The sequence below is a fragment of the Abramis brama genome (genome assembly GCF_963993115.1).
Source record: "Abramis brama genome assembly, chromosome: 9".
Classification (NCBI taxonomy): Eukaryota; Metazoa; Chordata; class Actinopteri; order Cypriniformes; family Leuciscidae; genus Abramis; species Abramis brama.
This window is the reverse complement of record NC_139971.1, coordinates 34334409-34355280: the sequence shown is the minus strand read 5'-3', so window position 1 is coordinate 34355280 and position 20872 is coordinate 34334409. Positions and strand designations below refer to the sequence as shown.

General features: G+C 38.6%; 1 protein-coding gene across 2 annotated transcripts in view; it reads right to left on the bottom strand.

Moving 5' to 3' along the window:
• Nucleotides 1-17: 17 nt before the first annotated feature.
• dennd4a (DENN/MADD domain containing 4A) overlaps nucleotides 18-20872 on the bottom strand; it is a 32428-nt gene continuing 11573 nt past the window's right edge. The window contains exons 13-31 of one of the 2 annotated variants that reach the window (XM_084124546.1): nucleotides 20411-20556; nucleotides 19810-19836; nucleotides 16966-17099; nucleotides 16164-16296; nucleotides 15847-16053; nucleotides 15585-15713; nucleotides 14393-14537; nucleotides 11204-11326; nucleotides 9121-9240; nucleotides 7029-7903; nucleotides 6310-6535; nucleotides 5033-5124; nucleotides 4774-4949; nucleotides 4585-4690; nucleotides 3817-4035; nucleotides 3553-3670; nucleotides 2659-2821; nucleotides 2506-2570; nucleotides 18-1880 (exon numbers count right to left, since the gene is read on the bottom strand). In XM_084124546.1, coding sequence (XP_083980672.1) covers nucleotides 1744-1880; nucleotides 2506-2570; nucleotides 2659-2821; nucleotides 3553-3670; nucleotides 3817-4035; nucleotides 4585-4690; nucleotides 4774-4949; nucleotides 5033-5124; nucleotides 6310-6535; nucleotides 7029-7903; nucleotides 9121-9240; nucleotides 11204-11326; nucleotides 14393-14537; nucleotides 15585-15713; nucleotides 15847-16053; nucleotides 16164-16296; nucleotides 16966-17099; nucleotides 19810-19836; nucleotides 20411-20556 — 3341 coding nt within the window. In that variant the 3' untranslated portion in view covers nucleotides 18-1743. The remainder of the gene's footprint in view (nucleotides 1881-2505; nucleotides 2571-2658; nucleotides 2822-3552; nucleotides 3671-3816; nucleotides 4036-4584; nucleotides 4691-4773; nucleotides 4950-5032; nucleotides 5125-6309; nucleotides 6536-7028; nucleotides 7904-9120; nucleotides 9241-11203; nucleotides 11327-14392; nucleotides 14538-15584; nucleotides 15714-15846; nucleotides 16054-16163; nucleotides 16297-16965; nucleotides 17100-19809; nucleotides 19837-20410; nucleotides 20557-20872) is intronic. The other variant, XM_084124547.1, reaches the window with a different exon arrangement.

Below are 20872 nucleotides of genomic sequence, written 5' to 3'. Positions count from 1 at the left end.
ACAGAAACATACTGGAGTCGATTTAAGTGTGTTTATTTACAGTTCTAAACAATTCGATAGACCTGGCTCAGATCTGACAAAATGATATATACAAATATAAATAGAAGTAACAAAAGGAGTGATATGTAAAGCACACTGCCCTAACATAACATTATTTGTTAAAAAAAACAAACAAAACATATCACCTTACACATTAACAGCTTTAAATTACTGTAGCTTGTCAGTTTGTTTCACTACCATGCCATATGGATGTAAAAAGCAGGTGATAGAAAAACTGCTAAAATATTAGCAGCAGTCTAAATTGTAAATTGTTGTAGTTTTACACAGCATTAGGTCAATAAACAAAGTTATTAGGGCAGTATTATCTGTTTGTTTGTTTGTTTGTTTGTTCACTTGGGGCATTAACATCAATATGTCATTGTGTATAATTACATGTATAATTATTTTTTCCATAATCCACTGCGCTTGTTAGGAGCATTTAAACTTAAGACATCTTCTTACCAACCACACAACTCAAAGTGCATCTTCAATTAACATTATGAAAAAAAATTAACAGTATTAAAATATAATAGTTCCAGTTACCACATATTCAATTTGAAAAGAGTTAACTGAGTAAAAATAAGTGCTTGTATGCTTCAGGTACTTCTTGACAACGTGGACCCATGTTTATGCATCCTTGCACAATATAAGAAACAAATGTTTAAAACAAAATCAAAAACAAAAAAATTAGGTACCTTCATGGCAAACACTTTGGATTATGTAAATGTGTGTAAAATGCCGACTTCATATTTATATTAACAGTCCATTTTTTTTCTTTTATACTAGCCATATAACTCTTTATACCCTGTTGGAAATCTGTCTCCGTACTGTTCTTTGCCCCAAGGTAAGGCATTTCTTAGTTCAAAAATCTCATCAAACATATTTCTCACCATGTAAACTGTGAGTCATGAGTTTATATTTGGTCCAGTTCTGTACCTCAAGACAACAGTGTCACTGACGGTCACCATACGACTGGTCTCCAGGACCAGGACGACAAACAGCACACGCTCAAAAGAGGAACCTATACACTACGAACAGTCTTTACAAATGGAGACACGTCAATTAACAAATTCCAGTCTTAAAATATAACTGTATAATACAAATATTCAAAATAATAATAGACTATGTACACAAAAGTCTCTTTGTTTGTGAAATATACAAGTGCCGCTAGACGGCCAAAAGAGGACTGTGTGTGTTTGTTGGGGTCGCTCATTGTGCTTCTACGCGTCCTAAACGTGATCAGTTTGATTGTTCTACAGCTACTGGTCCCGAATCCACTCCATGATTCACTCAACGTGAACTAATTGAGCGATGGAATGACCTGAGCATGATGATATTGCTCCTAATCTATAATGACCTCTGAACTCAATTTTACCTGAGCGGTGCTAGACGATTCGAATATGACCCAAAGCTTCCAAAGGGGGTCGAGGGTCAAGACATTAGGCGGAGCAAAAGTGAAGGGGGAATATAAGGTAATGAACATTATCATAGACATAATAAGGTGGCATATTCACAGGAAGTGTATGAAGAAGAACAGTCACGTAGACAGACGGGAACGGTTTCGAAGGAGTCCTCATGGGAGCCAGAGGTAGCTTTGGTAACGATGAATGTTCAGGATCGCATGAATGAAAGTGTTGCTTCTTTGGATGGGCCTTGGACATCTAGGATGCCTTCCTGTGTGATGGATGTGAGGAAGGAGGCGAATCACAGACTGGGCAGCCCAAAGGTTCTCCTGCACTCCATGACTCCAGCGCTGGGTGGCCGGTCACAATTGTGGGTCATTTTGACCTGGCTGGGTGTCAAACGGTCATATGCCATTTTGTATTCACGGTCGAATGCATCTGTGAGAATAAATGAAGATGTTAGTAATGATGCTAGTGCTCACTTTGAGCGAATTCACTGATGTACTTAAAATTTGAGGTCAGCAATATTTATTTTTTAGGGTTTTTAAAAGATAATTCTTAACAATGCTGCATTTATTTGATCAAAAACAGTAAAAACTGTAATATTGTGTGAAATATTATTACCATTTCAAATAACTGTTTTCTATTTTTAATATATTTTAAAAATGCAATTTATTTCTGATGCAAAGCTTCATTACTCCAGTCGTTAGTGTCACATGATCCTTCAGAAATCATTCTAATATTCTGATTTGGTGGACAAGACACATTTATTATTATCAGTCTTGAAAACAGTTGTGCTACTTAATATTTTGGTAGAAATCATGATACATTTTTCAGGATGACTAAAATGGCTGCCCACTGCTCCGGGTGTGTTTCACGGTTTGCAGTGTGTGTGTGTGTGTGTGTGTGTGTGTGTGTGTGTGTTCACTACTCCTAATGTGTGTGAGCTAACTTGGATGGGTTAAATGCAGAGGACAAATACTGAGTATGGGTTACCAAACTTGGCCTTCACATGTCACTTAAAGAACAGTAGTATAATACATGACCAAAACAGTCAACTCACCGATACTTATGCTATTCTTGCCCAAAGCAACTAAAGACAGGAACAGGATGTCTCTATATAAGCTCCTGCATATGAAAAAATAAAGAGAAATGAGTCATTAAAACTAGCTTGTCAAAATTGTCTTTCTTTGCTCATGCACATTTATTCTCCTACCGTTGTCTTTCGAAGCCCAGTCTGGTGCCCAGTATCTGCAGTATCTGACTCATGGGCTGATAGACATCGTTCCTCTGGATGCTCTTCACGACCCCCTGCAGCAGCTCTAAGCTCACAGCCTGCTCCTCCTCCCACAGGGCGGCAGATACAGCAGGATTTGCACCTATTAAAAAACATGAACACGCTATGATGTAGATGGCCGGTACCTGCTTGTGATGTTCATGCAAAACTAAGTGTTTTGAGGAGGGTTTTAGTACATTTAATGCTTTTCCTAAAGTTTCTATGCAGTTGCTGGGGTTTGCTGGGTGCTTACTGGCCTAAGGAAGTGTTGTTATTGTTAACTAAAACTATTAAAAATAATTTTCAGTAATTCAAATAAAGGTCAAATAAATTGAAATAAAAATGATTAGATGAAATATAAAATATAAATGAGCCTCATCCATTTACATGAATACATTTCGGGGGCCTGAAAATGGCAACTTTTTTTGAAACGTTTTTGAAAATGATTCCGTTATCGTCTCTGTGTAAACTACAAAAACACGAATTTGTGAGGACGATGACGTCATGCACATGTGTATTATGTGTTCAGTCAATAGGCGAGTAGTTTTTTTTTCATCGCCAACAACTGGCCTAGCAGCATAATACAGCATTTTTAGTCCTTTCGCGGATCAGTGGGAACAGGGATCGATGCAAATGTACCCGTAGAACAATAATGTCACACTTCTGCTCAAAAAAAAAAAAAGCCTCATTGTTTGGGGTCATCAACATAACTCATGTCCGTATCATAAACAGGATTATTCATTGCAAGTATTTGTCCAAGAACCACTTTTGTGCACATTTAGTCATAAAGCTCACTTTTCACTGTGCAAATGAGTTTGTAGGATATATTCTTACAATATGATTTCCAGAGCAAGTAGCAGGACTGAATGGGGTCCTGATGCAGTCTGGGGTTGTCCCACAGGATCTGGACCAAGACATTTTTACTGTCTTCTGATGCAAAACTTTGCAGAGACTGCAAGAAAACATGTACATAACATTGATGCAAGCTGTTATGGAGAAATACAGTGGCATCACCAACAGTTTCTAGCATTTACAACTATTCATTCATTAAAAAACAAATGGGAAATGGAAGATCATGTAAGAATTCCTGAGACCCACCTGAGCATCTCTGCTGTAGTGTTTGGAGCTCAGATAGAGTCCGGGCAGGCTGCTGGGCAGGTCCAGCCTACGGAAACACCACACCAGATTCCAGAACACAATGGGATGGTGATCCACAATGGCTGCAGATGAGATGGCCTGATCTCCCTCGTTTTCCAGCAAGCTCTCCAGTTCTTTCCAAAGCACCAGAGGACTCAGGTAGGGCACGGTGACTGGCTCCTACAGCACAGAAAGACTAAAATAACTACCAGGCTAATGAACTGAACCAACTTTTGAGTCACAAACATATTATATAATATTACATAATATCACATTTTCCCGGAAAATAAACCCAGGTGGACACTGGGCGATTTATAAATAGTCCTTTAAAGCTGTTGCTTGTCAGACTGTATGAACATTTTTTTAAAAAGCGAAATGGAAACTACCAGTGTGTGGGAAATAAACTTATACTCATGTACCGCTCTTATTCTGCACTAAATAAAACGTGTGCGCTTTGTTCATGTTTTGGGTCTGTGCACGTTGCGTTCATTAGTTTTTTGAACGTACATGGATCCAAAACAAATGGGCAGTTTTGCCTGCTTGATGTTAATTACATTATATAAGTCGCTCTAGAATATAAGTTGCAGCATGTTTCAGATGAATCAAGACTTATATTCTGGAAAACATGCTACATTGTATTATATATCACTATTAATACCATAATAAAGTGATGATTACAAAATATGATTACAAAACACTGAAATTGTAGACTGAGAAATGTATTCTTACAGGGTCTTTTTTGCCATTGCTGGATAGATTGCCAGTGACATCATAAACTTGTGGAAGTTCATCTTCGGTGTCTGTCTGGCAAGTATGTGCGTCTTGAGAGGGGGATCTGAGTAGAAACCAAAGAAAACTGTTTGAAATGGTGAATATCTCTATAGAAATGTCTACTGATTTGGTTGGAGACCAAATTACCTTTGCTGGTCACCCAGGTTTCTGATTTCCACATTGAGCAGGGGCAGAAATGGAGAGCCGCAAAAGGGGCACGTGCTATTGAGGTTGGAGTCGTCAGCTGTCCAACCAGCCATGATCTCTTCATCATACACCAAACTCTCACAGGTGTTACAGTGTGAACAACTGGACATACGTACCTAGAAAGCCAATCAAAGTTAGCCTCCTGCTACAGGAATACTTAAACATATGTGTCATTCAAAGTACTGTAAGTAAAACTCACTTCAATGGCGTAATTCTGCGTCGACTGAGTGAAGCTGGAATCAGAACACACGTCTGAGGTCTGCAGAGCTTTCGTTATTGTCAGCGATGGACCTAAAGAACGAAAGACAAATAAAAGTCACTCTCTGCGGCAAAAGGCGCTTTGAAGAGCTGATGTTTTTCATCAGAGAACAATCTTCTCCAAAAACAAGTCTCATTTCAAGGTGATTGCCTGCAGGGATTATGAATGCTAATTCTGATGGCGCTGAAGGCTCTACAGAAGTCTGGGATAAGAGTGTGTATGCGGATGCGAGTGATTGGGGAGCACTCCAGCACAACCCCCGTCAGCCTGATTAAAGAGCCCCTCTCAGACCCCATTACTGCAGAGCCAGACACACTCACAGCCCTGTCTACTGGCCTACTTCTGCAGCTGCTGGAGCAGAAACAATGAACAACACACAGCACTCCATTTCAAAAACATGCTTAATCACCTACCCAAAGCATCATGCATAATGGCCCAGAAAACTACAAATAAGCTCATCTTTACAATTAAATTATTTACATTTAGAATGACCCCTCCTTTACATGTATTTTAAACATATCTCCTTCACTTGCTTTGTTTCTTAAATTGTACAACACTGTAACCTTGACAAAGGACCAACATATACCGACTATTACTCATCATGAGAGAGCCTGATGGGTAATTTTTTAGCACAGCGTCTATTTTTAGTATGTTTTATTCAGGGGAAACCTAAAAGATCTGCCCGAATAGAGGGGAGGCATTTCAAATGAACATTAGCTACTTATCAATATTAAATGTGCTGTAAGTAATTCCAGCCATTTTGCTAAGATCCACCATTTTGCTTACTTCATCCACGTCCTCAATTCACCGTCTAGAAAACCCAATGTTGGAAAACCCAAACAAAAAATTCAAAGGTAGAAAGAGATCCTGATTAACTACACAAAATTGTTGGTCGCTCTGTAGACTCGTTTTGCTGATTATAGAGCCCATACATCCCATTTATATTGTGTGAGATAAATATTAAATGTGTTTTTTTACTAAATTAAATAATCTGCTTTTATATTGTAAAGAAAATTATTTTAATGCAATGTATTATTTTAATGCAACAGTCGTCAAGAGAAACTCCCTAGAAATATACAACATAAATACATAAAACATTTTTAGCATAAAACTATATGCATATAAAAAAATGTAATACCTTAAAAAACTAGGACAGTCAATAGGATAAAATAACCGTGATTAATGTCATAATCTCCGACCAGTCTTTAAACACTCACCAGTGAGGGAGGACTGGCGGAAGAGTCGAGGTGCTGCGGATGGGCTTTCTAGGCAGTGGCCGCTCCTGTAAGGGCTTCTTTTGGGCCGCGTGACGGGCTGGGCGGCATCCCGCTGGGGGGAAGAGAGCCCCTCGGGGTCTACACAGGAATCACTCTCGATCAGAGAGGAGCAATCAGGGTCACCTGACCCCAGTGAAGACACACTGACCCGGTCAGAGTTTAAATCCTGGTGAGGGTGAGAAAAATGAGTAATGAGTAAATGAGTTTTTTTTAAATGATTTTGAAAGAAATCTCTTATGCTCACCAAGGTTGCATTTATTTGATTGAAAATACAGTAAAAACAGTAATATTGTGAAATATTATTACAATTTACTACACAATTATTATTACCAGTTAATAACTATTTTCTAGTTTAATATAGTTTAAAATTTTATTTATTCCCGTCTTTAGTGTCACATGATCCTTCAGAAATCATTCTAATGTGATGATTTGGTGCTCAAAAAATATTTATTAGTATTATAACTGCTGCCTATTATCATTTAAAAAAATATATATTTTCAGCATTTATTCAAAATAGAAATCTTTTGTAACAATTTAATTATTTACTTTCACTTTTAATCTATCTAATGCATCCTTGATGAATAAAAGTATTTCTTTCTGGGGAAAAAAGACAAGGCCTTCATGTCCAGAACTTCATAAATGGTTAATGTCATGAATACCTGTGCAATGGACGTCTGGGAGGAAAGCCGTGAATACAGTCGGCTGGCTTTCTCAGCGACGCCCTTCCCAGCAGAGAGGAAGCTGCTCTTGAACACGTCCAGGGTCGGGGTGAGCAGAGAGTCCATGGAGAAAGAGGAAGAGGAGGGAGTAGGTGAGGAAGGGGAGGCCAGGGAGGTGGGCCGCTGCTCCCTGACCCTGCGCACTCGTCCCTGAGGAAGGGAAGGCGAGGAGAAGAGTCGTGTTCGTGGCTGAGGTTGGAGCTGGGAGGAGCAGGGAGAGCTGTGTGGGGACGGGGTCTGGTGCCCCTTGAGGTCCACACTGAGAGACCGCTGGCTTAACGGGCTACTCATGTTGTTCATGTAGTGATGAATCTCTTCAGCCAGGTGTCGGCGGGCGGTGGGGGTGTCCGCATTATCACTGTGGACGTGAGTCTCAGCCACCATGAGGGACAGAGGATCAAACCCTGCTTCAATACCCGTCCTCTTAACCACTCGACCAAGAGCACCGCTGCAGCTCACGCTCCTCTCCACGCCGATGTGCTCCCTCTCCATGGCAACTCTCTTTTCCATGGCAACAATGCAGCTAGCAGTCCTCTCCACGGCAACTTTAGGTGGGCTCACTACGCCCCCCACTGCTTCCGTTTCTATCAGTGCTTCAACAGATTCAGTACAGAGTCCTTCTACCATCTTATTCGGGGTTAGATCCAGTGTGCTGGGCCTTACGGGCTTTTCTCCGAAAATATCCAGGGAGTTTGGCCTTCTTGTCTTTGGGAGGGCTTCAGAAAGGAAATGACTGGTTTCACCGTTGGTTGCAGATGGATGGGTTCTAACCAGAAGGGATGAATCCTCTATCTTTGAGAGTACAGTCTGAGACACTGAACATTGAAATGAGAGGAAAAAAAACAGCCACTTGTTAAAAAGAAGCAAATAAACAAATAGTTTAATAACTTGCAGTGCCACACATTACCACTAGGTGGAAGAAAAGAGGCGCAACTCAAATTAAAGGGATGGTTCACCCAAAAATGAAAATTCTATCATTGTTTACTCACCCTCAAGTTGTTCCAAACCTGTATTAGTTTCTTTGTTCTGCTGAACACAAAGGAAGATATTTGGAAGAATGTTTGTAACCAAACAGATCTCGGTCCCCATTGACTACCATAGTATATTTTTTTCCTACTATGGAAGTCAATGGGGACCGAGATCTGTTGATTACAAACATTCTTCCAAATATCTTCCTTTGTGTTCAGCAGAACAAAGAAACTCATACAGGTTTGGAACAACTTGAGGGTGAGTAAACAATGATAGAATTTTCATTTTTGGGTGAACCATCCCTTTAACTGCCTTCTTACTGAATGCTGCACAGCATAGGCACAGATCCCAAAACACTAAACATTCTCCATTAATTTTATCCAATCAAAATCAGATTGAGATTCAGGAACTTCTCTGATTGGTGGATCTCACATTGGGTCCCGGCAAGTCATATACACACAATTCTACCATTATATTTAGCATTACAACATAACAACCTGACACAAAAGCTTGTGCTTTCTGTTTTTTTGCACGATGATAAACTGCATTTTACATAATTAACTCGCGTCTGTTTTCTCACGACAACACTAATGGAAAGAATGTGTGTTTTAGTTTGGTTGGTAATATAGGCGGAGGGTGAACCAACTCCAGGGTGAGGCCATGCAATTCCACTTTAAAAACAAATAAATTGAATAGTTTTACATTAGTTGTACTGAAATGACCATAAACAATATTTATAACAGTATATTAATCTAATTTAACTATCGTTCATTGTTAATTCATGCGTGTTACTAAATTGTTAACTTAAATGCTATAGTTTGGGGTTGGTACGTTTTTTTTTGCTCACCAAGGCTGCATTTATTTAATCGAAAATACAGATAAAACAGTAACATTGTGAAATATTATTGCTAATTAAAATAACTGCTTTCTATTTTAATGCGTTTTAAAATGTAATTTAATCCAGTGATGGCAAAGCCGATTTTTTTAGCTGCTATTACTCCAGTCCTCAGTGTCACACATACCCTTTGTATGTTTGGGGACACAAGAATTCTCCATTACTCACTTGAGCAAGAGTTTCTGTCCTTCTTCTCTTTCATGTCTGGAGATGAGTTCTGCTCCTCACCTCCTCCTAACCTCACCTCCTCTTTAGACAGAGAGTCATAGCCCTGATCAGACTGACCACCTGGAATCAAAACAATACACAGAAACAAACACTAAGACCGCTGGTTCTCAACTGATTTTTCTTCAGGATCTAAAGTTTACACTGATGGACAAAACACATTTAGCATAATCTGGGTCTTAATTTTAGCATTAAGCAGTGTTTTTTCCTTCTATCAGCCACTCTTTTGGAACAGACAATTCAGTGCAATTCAGAACAAAACACCTCTGAACAAAATAAATTGGGCGAAACATAATAGCCTGCACAAAAAAAAATCATCCTCATAAATGTTTCATGTTGGTGAGATTTTTTGCAGGGCTAATATGATGGAATCTTTTTGATGGCTGACAAATCTGCATTGGATATTTTAGTTTTACTTTACAGATTTTGGATGATTTGATGCGACTGGATAGAGACTCTTATGAGAAAGGCTTCAAACAAAGTTATTTTAGAACAAAACATCATGACCTGATAGCATAACATCAAAAAGGAGCACTAATTTACTCTCACATTTTCTGTAATCGGGCAGAAACACACTGAAAGACACTCAAAGGGTGACTGCTTCTGAGCTACACTGAGAGAGCAGATGGGGCATAAAGTTCACATCATAGCACTGCCTCCAGAGGTGAGCTAAAATAACACCATTAGTCATTCCTTTTTTCCTTTCTCGACTGCTCAGTCAGACTCCTGCTACACTGTTGTCTGCGATTGCTCGCTAACTGCGAGTCTCTTCTGTTCAGCCTCTCAGATCTCCTCCATTGGCATCACCGCCTATAGCTTTGGAATACTTCAAAAAGCTGTTCGAACATATAGAGGGGCTTTCTTCTCTGTCTTTTACCATATTCTCAGATATGGGCGTCAGGCACCTACAGTAATCCTGCTTATTTCTTTTCATTTCATGACTTTGTTGAACACAAAGGAAGATATTTAGAAAAATGTCTCTGTATACTGTATATTTTTGTTCATATAATGAAAGATAATGGGGTCTGATGTTGTTTTGAACTAAATTAACTTTCATTCTACAGACAAAAATGGTTGAAAATTCTTTAAAATGTCACTTTTTGTGTTCCACAGGAAGGTTTTGAGTGACATGAGGGTTAGTAGATGATGGGTAGACCCATCTCAGTTTAATGATACTGTGAAAATGTCGCACATTAATGTTCAAAAGTTTGGGACAGTCAGCTTTAAAAATAAATTATTCAGCAAGGATCCATTAAATTGATCAAAAGTAACAGTAAAGACATTTATTATGTTATAAGAGATTTCTATTTTAAATAAATACTGTTCTTTTTTGAATTTCCAATCAAAGAATCCTGAAAAATGTATAATGGTTTCCACAACAACATTAAGCAGCACAACAGTTTTCATTGATAATAATAAATGTTTCTTGTCCACCAAATCAGCATATTAGAATGATTTCTGAAGGATCATGTGACACTAAAGACTGGAGTAATGACAGCTGAAAATTTAGCTTTGCCATCACAGAAATAATTTTTTTTTTAAAATATATTAAAATAGAAAACATTTATTTTAAATTGTAATAATATTTCATAATGTTAATGTTTTTACTGTATTTTTGATCATTGCAGCATTGGTGAGCAAAATCTTACTGACCCCAAACTTTTGAACAGAAGTGTATTTCCTAATGAAATCATTCATTTTATCACATTTTTTTGTTTTTGTTTTGGAAGTTGCATTCAAAATTCAGTTGGATCATCTGAGGGGGCATGTGAATGGGTGTTATGCTTTTGTTCACTGAACCAAATGTGTTATACTAATGTGTGCTTGAAAAAAGAGAAAAGACTGAAAGCGAGAAAAAAACAACGAGGGAGAGATGTCTTTTCACTCCCACAGTGAAAAATAATGACTCTCCTTGAGACTTCTGATGAGTTTGAAAGAGAGAGAGGCACGTCCTGTTGTGCCGAGAGCGCAGTGGAGGACTGATGATGGAAGGAGAACACAGACAGAGTGAAAGTAGCCCGGGTACCTGTGCTGGATCTGTCATCACTGGAATCCATTTTAGTGAAGTCTGTATCAATGGAAGCTCGCTCCGCAGAATCGTTAGAGCTGTCCAGACTGCCATGGCTGACACTGTCGAGATCACTGGCATCTGCTCAAAGAGAAGTATGAAAGACAGTTAGCTGGAGAACTAACAAGTAACATGTTTCAAAACACAACAGTTTTCTGCCCAGAGATTGCATCATATTTCAAAGTGGCAACAGAGCGAAAAGAGCAATCAAAGTACACAATCAAAGTGACTTTTCTGGTCCAAATAAAAAAATCATCCACTCACATGGTAAGAAGATATCAAGTAATAATAATCCCCTCAAAAGATAAAATAAAGGAATTTATTTTACAAAAGGAAAATATTTTTTTTTATGGTATTTTGATTTTTGTTTACCTAAAAAGTCGTAAAGTTATATATACATATTAAAAACCATAACATACATTTCATAATCAATAATTCAGCAATATTATGAAATATAATTGAAATTTAAAATAACTGTTTTACTTAACGAAATAACTTAATTTATTCCTGTGTGAGGGCAAAGATGAATTTTCAGCAGCCATTACTTGCAGTTTTCAGTGTCACATGACCCTCAGGAATCATTATAATATGCAGATTTGGTGTTCAAAAGCATTTATTTTTATATTATATTATTATATTATCGATGTTGAAAACAGTCATGCTGCTTAATTTTTTTGGGGAAACTGTAATAATTTTTTGCAGTACACTTTGATTAATAGAAAGTTCAAAGGTACATATTTATAATTTTTTTATTGTATCAATGTTTAAGTCTTTACTGTCACTTTTGATTAATTATAATTTATTTTAAAAAAAATCTTACTGACCCCAAATTTTTGAATGATAGTTTGTATTACTTAGTTTAAAGGGGTCATTGGATGCAAAATTAACTTTTATATGGTGTTTGCATATAAATGTGTCTTTGCAGTGTGTGGACACAACCACCATACAATGAAAAAAATCCATTTACTCCTTTTTTTTTTAAATCCTCAAAAAACCTAAACACTCTCATCATCAATATGATGTCATATTGCTCATGCTCCGCCCAAGACCACTGAGAGACTGTCCCGTATTAGCATGTTTTCGCCCTCATCCATTTGTATACTGTCCACCAAGGCATCACTTTACATGTCTTGTGTCGACACGCCCCACAGAAGAGAGGGGTGGGGTGAGCAGTTGCTCATTATCATTTAAAGAGACATGCACCGAAACGGGTGAACAGAGCTGTTTTTGAGGAGGTAAAAAGGGTGTTGTTTTACATAACCATTGAGGAATTTTAACCAAAGTATGTTACAAACTTTATATGAAGACCCTAAAGCCCGGAACACACCAAACCAGCGCCAAAGAACTAGCGCTGATGAAAGCCGACTGTGTTGTCGCTTCGCGTCGCCTGCGTCGGGGGAAAAAAGCTGCACTTGAACACAGAGAGAACTACAGCCGACTGTCAGCTAGAATGCGCGTTCTGCACCTGCGTGTAAATGAGACAACTGTCTATTTCTGCAGATATTTTCATCTATATTCGTCATTCAAAAAGGGAAACCGACGCTGCAGGCTGCAGATACACAAACCATAAACAAAGCAGTGCGTGCTTACCGTTTTGAATATCAATCCTGCTAAACACTTTCTTTATTCCACTCTGCTCATGTTAATATTGAAATATTCGCCAAGGAACACTCATGTAAGATGACGTAACATTAGAACAGCCTTCTATCTGTACCGTTTTGACTTCTTTGCTCACCGTTTTGCTATTATTCTCGTGCACTGACTCGTTCACTAAGCTGAGCAGACAATCAGAGTTCTCTCTCTCTCGAATCAGCCGGAAAAAAGCCGATGAGGACCAATTTCAGCCGACTGTGCGGAACCGCGCGGAACACACTGAGAAAACTTAATCGGCCGACGCACAAAAACTGCCCGACGGCCGACTGTCGGCTTGGTGTGTCCCGGGCTTAAAGAATCACACCAACTTATGGAAAATGGGCATCCGATGACCCCTTTAATATAAAGGACTGGACAAATGCATTGAAAAGTAAATGGCTCCAACAGCATGCAATCAGCCAATCAGAATTTTAGTCCTTTGTGTGCGAGATTAAATCGATCTGCACGACTAGGCTGCAGTTGGTTGGGGGTGGTGCGTTGAGGCAGCTTGTTTTAATTACTAAAGCCCTCTTGTGCACTTCTCAAATATGCTGCTTACAGGGGGCTGTGTGAGAAAGGAGATCACATCAAGTGCAGACTGCGAACTGTGGTGGCTGAGGAGGCGGCTATCGACTCTCATCTTAATTGGACCCATTAAAGCCTCTCTGGTTCAGCAGGCAGGCTGTATCAGGCCCGAGTGAGGAGGGGTGAGGTAGCTGGGAGATGGTACTTCCCTCAGGCACAAAACTCAAGTAATCCTGCCTCTGTGTAAAATGATGGAAAGTTTTTTTGACAGTGCGAAATTATATTGAGTCCATGCTCCCTTTGCCTAGGCTTGCGTCTCAAAGAAACTAGTCTGATGATATAACTATTTTTAACAGAAATGTCCTGGTGTGGAAATAGTCAGAATGATTATTACTTTGTAGAAGTAATAAATGAAGCAAATAATGACCTGGCCCAAACTCTATGGCCATTGCCCAATAATGAATTATGTTCCAAAATCTAGTGAGCTGCCTTGGTGTGTCTGCATTGTGAACTTCCTAACCAAAATGGAATCTCAAAATCAGCCAATTTGGAAGGGATCTTCAAAGGCAAATTCTAATCATAATTTCTTCTCACATGAAGCACACTGAGACTCAGACAATTGATTTCAAAAGAGCTTGCCGATAGCATGTTCCTAAGCTAACACACATTGGGTAAAATAGTCATATTATATTACATATACATATATAAAAAATAGCCATAATTGAGTAAATTGGGTAATTTGGGTAAAATCTGTCTCAATTAATTTTATTTAGACATATTTAGATTTTTCTTGGATGGATTCTGGAGCTTTTACAGTACATTATGAGATCATCAGTTTTTTTTTAGTTTTTTTTTTTACAATTTGTCAATCTTAGAAGGCAGCATAATCATGTGTCATTTTTCTGGATTGGATCTGACTTTGTTTTTGCAGGCTATTTAAAGACTGTGTCCACTTCTGTGAAATGTGTGAAATGGAGTTGGGGGTTTTACCAGAGAGATGGGTGTCTTTCTGGTGGGTGGTCTGCCTCCTCCATACTTGTTTGAACAGCACCACACCCCGAACCACATTTCTCAACTTTCCCCACAGGAAGTATCCCCCTCTGGTCGAGGAAGGCCATGTGCTCTCCAGAACGGCCTGGGGAGAGAAGAACACTACAGTAAGACACACAGATTAACTAAATAATTCTACAGTGCAACGCCTCTTATTATCATAAGTAGATTGTGCTGTCTCTCAAGGACTAGCTGTAATTACTTTGATAGAATTGGAACAACACTCAGCTGCCCAGACTTATGTCTCTGTGAGTGTGTCCTCTTAGTATTTTGGGACAACTTGTAAAGCCCACAGGGAAATTGTTGCTAGTCTACACTTTTGTGTAATGAATGATAGAGTAACATGCCAGATCTGCTGCCAGCTCGAGGCCCTCAAGCAACAGCATATAACACACCTATATAGTGTTTTTGCAGATTTCTGACATTTAAAATGTACGGTACATTAAATGTAAAAAGTACATTCTGACATTTAAAATGTACAAATGTTGTTGTTGCATTAGATAACAAAATATCAAACCAAGTGGTGTTTGCACAAAAATGATGCCAGGGCAGTGGTTAGGACCCAAAAATGGGTTGCAGATCAGTCCTGATTCTGTCTGTTCTAGTTGTGGCTACTAGAAAAAGTGCCAAATTAAATAAATTGCAACTAACCATATAATTGTGCACAAGTTGGATAACAGAATAAATGTTCATCAACTTTTAAAATTAGGTAAAATAACTGTGTGTTGTTGACGTCTTTTTGTTGTTTTTCCACTCAAACACTATGATATTTTGGCGAAAATTAATCACTTGGTAAAGGCTAGTCAAATTAGGCACATGCAACTGGGCCAGGTTGTATGACATTTCTTCAACCTCAAAAACCAGAAAAAACACCAGAAAAAAGGAAAGTTTGAAGGATAAACATGTCATTTTGATATTGATCTAATTCAAATTCATAAATTAAAAAAAGTTTTTGGGGTGACTGCATGTATTTACATGCAGGAAATGGCATCAAACAATGACATCTTGTATCATGTGGAATAACACAAAACCAAAAGTAATTATGCTTTGAATAGATCTTTTATGTATATATGTTTATGATTTTTTAGATTCCAGTTTGTCTCCATGTAGCACAAAAGAAAACTGCGCTCACCCTGTTGTAGTATCCATAGGTTATGGCATTAGGCTGCACTCCGGCTTTCTTCATCTCAAAAAGAACCCGGACAGCCAGAACAGGCTGTCCATACTGCCCACACAGCTGCATCAGGACCCGGTAACACACCTCCATTGGAGCAGAAACAAACCATTATTTACAAAACCACAACACAGGCGGAAATTTCCGCTGTCTAGGTTCAGTACAAACTGTACTGACAACTGAACAAAACCAATCAATGGAGACTGTTAGGCGACTCTACCTCATCAGGGGGCTGCAACTTTTTGTCCTGCATATTTCTCAGCACGTCGTAGGCAGTATGCAGCACACGCACCTTAGAGTGACAGGCACTAACATACGCGGGCAAGCAGATGAACCACAGACCGTGACAATGCCTGAGAAGACACTTGGACCACATCTGCGGGATGGAGGAGTACGTCTTAGCCATCCTCTGGGCTGATTTGATCTCCTACAGAGGGAGGATCACAGAGAGAACGGGCATTAGGGAGGAGGGGGAAAGACTTGACAAGTGGGATCATGGGGTGTGATCTGGATGAGATTAGTGTTTGAAATACCAACCTGTTGGGAGCGCCTGAAAATGGCAGCTGGGCTGATGGGACTGATGTGTCTCACGGCTGATGTTGCTTTGGGGACTCGGGGACCATCCTGAAGCTCACAGAGTTGGGTGTTCAGTACAGGGAACCCACTGTAGCTGTAAGAGATCAACAGTATGAACACTGTTCTTCCTCACTTCAACTTGATTGTTAATGATTGATATGTTTAGTTTATTTATTTTTATATAAATTTGGATTAATTTAATTAAAAACCCTTTCAAGGGTATCAACAGATTAAAACAATTTTAGTAGCAGTTTTACAATCCATTAAAATATGTTTTATTTCAATTTTTAATAGAAATTAAATTCACAGAATGTATAAGAAAAAAATAGGAAATCTGTTACTAAAATTAAATGACAAATTATTTAAAAACAAAAAACAATATGGCAAAATATTTCATGATTTTTAAACTATGAACAGCATGCCACGTAAAAATAACTAAAAATAGGCTAATATTCAATATCTTGGGACAATCTTAATCTTCAATGTCAACACATCCCATTGTAACAAAATAATACCAAATCCCGAAATAACAGATCCACTTAATATAACATAATCACATGCTCTCGGAGGAGTGTGTATTATTGCTTTCTGTAGAAAGGATCCTTAGAGAGGTGTATTCTACACGCTGCATCCTGGGAGAGGTTTTGAAGGGGATTACGCTATTGCTGCGATGCCATGTGTGGTGTGGTGAACTGTTTATAAGCACAGTATAACAGTGTGGATGGGAGTTTGTGAGCCAGAATGCCAGAAGCGTCTGTTGTACCTATGAACCATAGGTGGCTCCTCTCCTTCTGGAAGTGCCGGCAGCTCTGGGGGGGTGATGTAGACCGTGTGCTCGCTGCGGTGGGATTTGTCAAGTTCAATAAGCCTCGTGTCCTCTGGCTTATCGCTGTCCACCTAGAGTAAAAACACACATTATTAGACATGGACTGTTTTCCGTTTCCACAAAAACACACAGTATAAGCAATGATGACCCATGATGGAGAAAAGATCATGTTTTAGTTAAGAGGCTACATGTTTGTTAATAGTGGTCACTGAATAAAAGGTGGAAAATAAGAAGTAGAAAGAGGAACTGGAGAGAATATTTATGGCAGCTCCATTTTACTATATTTTTTAAACTGACTCATTACATGTCAATCCAGAGCTATATTTTTGGTCAGAATTGAGAACTGAATCTGGAACAAGACACACATTCCGCCATACAACCATGCCAAGGGATTTTCCACTGTCTGGACATGCTGCAGTTAGCCAAGAGACTTTAAGCGCAGATCATCTGACCTCAGATCAGACGGAGCACAAGTTTTAGTGTAAATGAGCCTGATAATCTCCCACGTTGCTGTGTCCGACTGATCTCACATCTGCACCAAGAAGCTTTTATCCTCCTAGACTCCATCCAATCCTCCCCATCTGCTACAGATGCACTAGAAGTGCACTGACCTGGACTTAATGCTTAATATGTTGTTTTGCTTGAGGCGCATGAAACCGTTCCAGTGCAATTTATAGGCTAGCCAGGGCTTGGAGGAGCCACAGTGCATTTAGCCTTCAGACAAAGTCTGTCTACAAGACCTGTAAATGGACTATAAATGCATCATAAAACCCATGCCACTGTACTACATTGGAAATGAGGAACGCTATCAAATAAAACATGACTTTATATCTATTGATAGAGGGAAAATCAGTTTAAGCCTCTGTAAAGCATCCTCAGAGTCAGCAAAAGGGTTTTGGATCATATGTTACAATATTATTAGACAGACAATAAGAGCAACAGGAGAGAATCGAGCTCTTCCTGGGCTTTCCAAATGAGTTTCCCTGAGAAGGTTTCAGATCAATCAAACGGCATCGATGACTGTGGCTGCAATTAAAGTGCTATGTAACGCACCAGGATGCCCAAAGCCACTTTCCGTGAATACGGTACAAAATAAAGTCTGAAACCCTAGATTTTTCTCCCCATTTTTAACAAAGTAGTAAGTTCAAGCAGGTCTTTTAAAAAATGATGAAAAACTGTCTACCTCAGAGTCAGGAGGTATATGTAAATGCTATTTTAACCATTTTATTAAGAGCCATTTTCATATCATCAAGTAAATAAATATATATAAGATGGAATACATATTTTTTTAAAACTATTTTTTTTCTGTTAATGACTGCGATATGTAAACAATATAAACAATCTTTAGGACAAAGATTGGATCCTGCTTGTGGCTTACCAAGTATAAACAAAAATAGAAGTTGATTAAAGTTATTTTATTGTGTGAGAGGAAAGAGAGCACAGAGTGCATCGGCATGAATCTTGCAGTGTAGGTGATTGGGTGCCAGGGACAACAGTGAAATATACAGTTTAAAAATAGTTTTAATAATAATAAAAATCCACTTGTTCAATTGTTCAATTAAAATCAAGTATTCCAGAGAGCCGTGTAATTATACACTGCTGCAGAATACATTTAAACAATTCAATGCCCTTATTGGCCTCCTGAGTTTTAAAAATACTTCCACACATGCATCATGGCTGTCAGCCAATCATAGTGTAGATTAAGTCTTAAAGGAAAAACAGCACCAAAACGTTCACTCAGATGGTCAGAAACAGGGTAAAAAATGGTTATGGATCACTGAGGTGTCACACTATAACCAAGTTGCTTTCAGGCTACAGCGGTACATGGTTTGTCCTTTACTGCCCTAGTTCCTTTAAAATGTCCTCTGTGAACATAACCCACAAACCCACGCCAGTTTAAATCAACTCAAGCTGTCATTTTCATTACCACCACAGTGCTAAAGAACTGTCCTCCAAAGTTCTCTCGAAAGGGAAGGACAGGCCAGAGCAGGATAAGCGTGACTTTCACTGATGGCAGCATAATGGAAAGTGTAAGGCAGAGAGCTGCACATTCATCTCTACAAGCACACCAAAGCCTTGTAAAGAGGACAGGTGAGAGATGACTCTTGTGCCTATAAACAAGAATAAATTGTGGGCTCTTGTCGAGAAAGATATAAATGTACTACAAAGGTACAAAACAGTCATCCGAGAAGATATTTGTCAGCACTTTAAAAATGAGACAACTTGAGGCGGTTCATTGAAGATGTAACTTCAGATCCACGTGCAGTCTGAATCATACCGAGAAAGGGGACAACAGTTGCGAACATAAGGAGATGCAAAATGGTGTATGGCACAGAAAAATGTATTATGCATGCATGATCTCAGTGGTTCTGCAGAGACTCTGATCTAAACAGCAATGTTTTTAAATAATGAAGGCAGACAGCACACATCTTCAAAACCAACTGAACCAAAATTCATACTATCATATCACCACACTAGTGGTGAGACCACATAACAAAACAGGTCACGTCTGTCAACTAAGGTAAAAAAACTAGGGTGAGCATTTTTTTCATTTTAACAGTCTTAATGATGCTTTTAGATATTAATAATAAAAATTAAAAATGACAAAATTTGATTAAATAATATACAAAATTTTATAAAATTAAATACAAAATATTTCTCAAGACTGTTCCAAGCAGCAGGAATGTGAAAGACGGTGACTATTCTGGTGACTATTTTTAGTTCTGCTATACGCATATTCCCCCCATCAGAAGTAAAAAGACACTAAATTCAGCAACTCACCTTCCCTCCTTTCTCTGTGCCGAACAACTTTCCAAGCAAGCAAGTAAACAGTTTAAAGAGAAAAGAGAAAAGAAAGTAGTGAGAAATTTAAAAATAATAGGACAGGATGAAAAGCCAGAAAGGAGAAAAGAACGAACAAGAGAACAAAACTCACAGAAAATTAATAACCTGACATAGTAAGCCCAAGGGATCATAACAACACAAGTAATAATGACAGCATTTCCCCTTAGTGTTCTCACTAAATGAACTCTTTGCATTTTCACATGCTCTTTGCTAAGAGCATGGAGTGTAGTTTAAAATGGCAACCTTTTGTGAGCCTTGTAAAAGCAGAAACACTGTAAAAAAAATTGTTGTTTCAACTTAAAGTGTTTGCGCTGCCTTAAAATGTTAAGTTTAGTCAACTTGAAAGTTGTACTAAGTGAAAACTCTGATATTTGAGTTGACTAAACCTAAATATAAGGCAGCACAATTACTTACTTTTTTTAAACTGAAACAAATTTTTTTTTAAAGTGCAGTTTATGTTGAATCTAGTGGGGCCTCTAATCAGGATAAAGGCATGAGATGCATTTCTTAGTGGGTATATAGACCCAAGGATTCATACCTTGTCAACGCAGTCATCAAAGAAAGCAAGGCTTGCATCCTTATCGCTGACAAAAGAGCACTCTTCGATGAAACGAATGAACATCTGAGTCTTGGTCATGAGGGAGTAAAACTTTTGATGTGATCGATCACGACTCTTCAAAAAGCCTGAAAAAAAGCCATATTCAAAGTCAAGGACATCAAGCAACAAGTCTAAAATGTGCCATTACAATGAGAAAAGGAGACCGCATTCATTATTTGATCCCTATAATTTACTGCCACAGTTGTCGGTTGTGATTAAACATTTAATCAGTCAAATTTAGGAAGGCGTGTCGTGAATTACGTGTTAGTCGCTAGAATGTCGTCATTGAGAAAGCCTGGGCAGAGTGTAGACAGAGTGAAAGATGCAACAGACTCTAGCTCATTGATTACATAAGAGGCTGCAGATGTGTTCTCAGACATTCTATTAATCACTGTAGTTTGT